Genomic DNA, 2,728 nt, shown 5'->3' on the forward strand with positions numbered 1-2,728 from the left:
GAACATCAGGCAAACACTAAGAAAACCTGAACACTGTATAGACTGCCCTCAGTAGTCCTGTGTCAGTACGTTTCGTGAATTGTAACAAATGTATCACACTGGTGGGGAAACTGGGTATGGGAACTCTATCTTCACAACTTTTTGTAACTCCTTTAAAGTGTTTATTAAAAAATAAAAATAAATAAACCCCTCTCACTTATCCTTTGGCTATTTACTGACACCTTTATGTCAATAGAAATGTGTCAGAAATTATCATTTCACAAATTGGCTCATTTCTACCTCATGCCAAAACTATCAGCGATCTGTTCTAATTCGCATATTAGAATAGGCTATTCGTTCTCTTTTCCAAATGTTTATTGGGCAAGTGCCATGTCGCAGGACCATACCTGGGGCCGGGGCTCCAGAGATGGATAAAACATGACTCCTGGCTGTACAAGGGGCTTGCGTGCTGGGAGCACCGGCTGCCGCGAACCCTTCTCGTAGTCCACTCCTCTAGAAAAGCGTCAGCTTCAATGAGCATGTTTTGCTCTTCATATTTTGAATACAAAGAAAGAAACTAACAACGGAGATTCTTCTCTAACTTTTAAAAGCTTTTGTTCAGGTGAGACATAAACCCCCTAGAATTGCACTATCAGTTATGAAACGTGGAGGAACGGTTGAGATCCTGGTGGAAAAGGGCGTGTTGACCACAGAGAAACAGAACTTCCTGCTGTTTGACATGACGACGCACCCCCTCACCAACAACAACATTAAGCAGCGCCTCATCAAGAAGGTGCAGGAAGCTGTCCTTGACAAGTGGGTGAACGACCCCCACCGCATGGACAAGCGCCTGCTGGCCCTCCTTTACCTGGCGCATGCCTCGGATGTGCTGGAGAATGCTTTCGCTCCCCTTCTGGATGAGCAGTACGACTTGGCCACCAAGAGAGTGCGGCAGCTGCTGGACCTGGACCCCGAAGTGGAGTGTCTGAAGGCCAGCACCAGCGAGGTCCTGTGGGCGGTGGTGGCCGCGTTCACCAAGTAGCTCCGCTCAGCGATGCGTCCTCCTCTCTCTCTCAGCCGACCGCTTCTATGCCATGGACTTCTCGTTTTCTCCGTTTGTACTTCCCTACACTAACATCGGCTTTGGTTTTATAAAATAACAGGAGGTTATTATTGTTTTTAATGTATGCAGGATTCTGCTGGTACGAGAGGTTCAGAAAAAAGTTTTACTGCTTACGGGCATTTCATTCCTTCCTGAGTTCAAGAGATTGCCATTCTCACTGCAACAGGTTTCGGAATTCTACAATGTTCAGTTTCAAACTACGTTCAGTTCCAAATACACATCATGAGTATGTACTCAGTTTCGAATTTTCCTCAAGCACAAATTCTTCTATAGTCTTCAAAAATGGAGACAGAAATCAGACACACACATAAAGGTTTTAACTTCTAAAAGCAAAAAGCTGTATCTAAGGGCATTTTATGATAGCGCTCAACAGAGATGCATACTCTAACATTTTTTTCCTGGCAATATTCTAAGTGACTTAAGTCAGGCAGAGAAAGACAAATACTACAATACATGATATCCCTTATATGTGAAATCTAAAGGAGTCAAGGTCATAGAAACAGAAGCTAGAATGGTGCTTGCCGGGGACTGGGGAATGGGGGAAATGGGGAGATGGATGTTGGCTAAAGAGCACAAACTTCCAGGTATAAGGTGAATAAGTTTTGGGGACCTAATGTTAGTACAGCGTGGTGATTACAGTTAATAACACTGTACTATATACTTTAAAGTTACTGAGAGAGTAGATCTTACATGTTCTCACCACAAAAAAGAAATGGCAATTATGTGACAGAATGAATGTGTTAGCCAAAGCTACAGTGGTAATCCTTGCGCAATATACAAAGATATACAGGGTCCGGCCCAGATAATGCCCCTTTTTATTACAAAATCTTTCATAGACATGCAATTCTGTAACATAACAATATCACACTCAAGCACACCAGATGACATTCTAGGGGAAATGTTCAAATTAAAATTTAAATTATTGCACCCATGTTATCACCCTAGCAACCGCACTCAAGCAGGTGTTACTTCTGCTGGACCCCGTATCTTGACATATATGCTACGTATTATGTATGTCAATTATATCTCAATAAAGCTGGACAAATTGCTTTCCACATCTTAGATTTGTGTATTTTCACTTCATTAAATCATAAAGGTAAACGGCTCCATAAAGCCGCTTGGGTTGTGATACATCTCATTTCTGCGGTGTATAGTGTTGACTTCACGTGAATTGCCCCTCGAATTGCTGTTTCCATAGCCTTGTGATAAATCTCGATGACTGCGAGGACCGGTCCTTTCTTGGAAATTGCGCCGGTGAGTCTGAGCCCTTGCTCTGCCATGCGAGGTCTGAGAACACGTTACCAAGCTCCCCGGAACACCCGGTTAGGGCTTGAATTGGTGGGACACTGACTGCACAGACTTATTCGAAGGAGCTGACATCGTTATGACACTGAGTCTTTTCATCTAGGACCACAGCATAACTTTCTGTGGTACATTAAATATGGCCAGAGTCTTGCCCCTCTGTCAAGAGGTGGAGCCTGTTTTCAGACTTCTGGAATCTGAGTTAGCTTTGCTCTTTGCATTATCCAATAGAATGTGGCCACGGTAAGGTCTTGCAAGTCCCAGAGTTTGGGACACATAACGCGGTGTCATTTCTGCCTTCATTCTCTTGGAACGTTGCCTTGA

The 2,728-nt window shown here is 43.6% G+C and overlaps 1 protein-coding gene across 1 annotated transcript; it reads left to right on the forward strand.

Annotated features, from left to right (window-relative positions):
- The first annotated feature begins 669 nt into the window (after positions 1-669).
- Positions 670-1,133, forward strand: LOC112320967 (Golgi phosphoprotein 3-like). Its single transcript, XM_071220030.1, has one exon. The coding sequence runs from the start codon at positions 719-721 to the stop codon at positions 1,019-1,021; it is 303 nt and encodes a 100-aa protein (XP_071076131.1). The 5' UTR covers positions 670-718; the 3' UTR covers positions 1,022-1,133.
- The last annotated feature ends 1,595 nt before the right edge of the window (positions 1,134-2,728 follow it).

The sequence above is a fragment of the Desmodus rotundus genome, chromosome 1 (assembly GCF_022682495.2).
Source record: "Desmodus rotundus isolate HL8 chromosome 1, HLdesRot8A.1, whole genome shotgun sequence".
In the NCBI taxonomy this organism is placed as follows: domain Eukaryota; kingdom Metazoa; phylum Chordata; class Mammalia; order Chiroptera; family Phyllostomidae; genus Desmodus; species Desmodus rotundus.

Coding starts and splice junctions, on each gene's coding strand:
- LOC112320967 (XM_071220030.1), top strand. CDS start 719: ATGACGACGCACCCCCTCACCAACAACAACATTAAGCAGCGCCTCATC.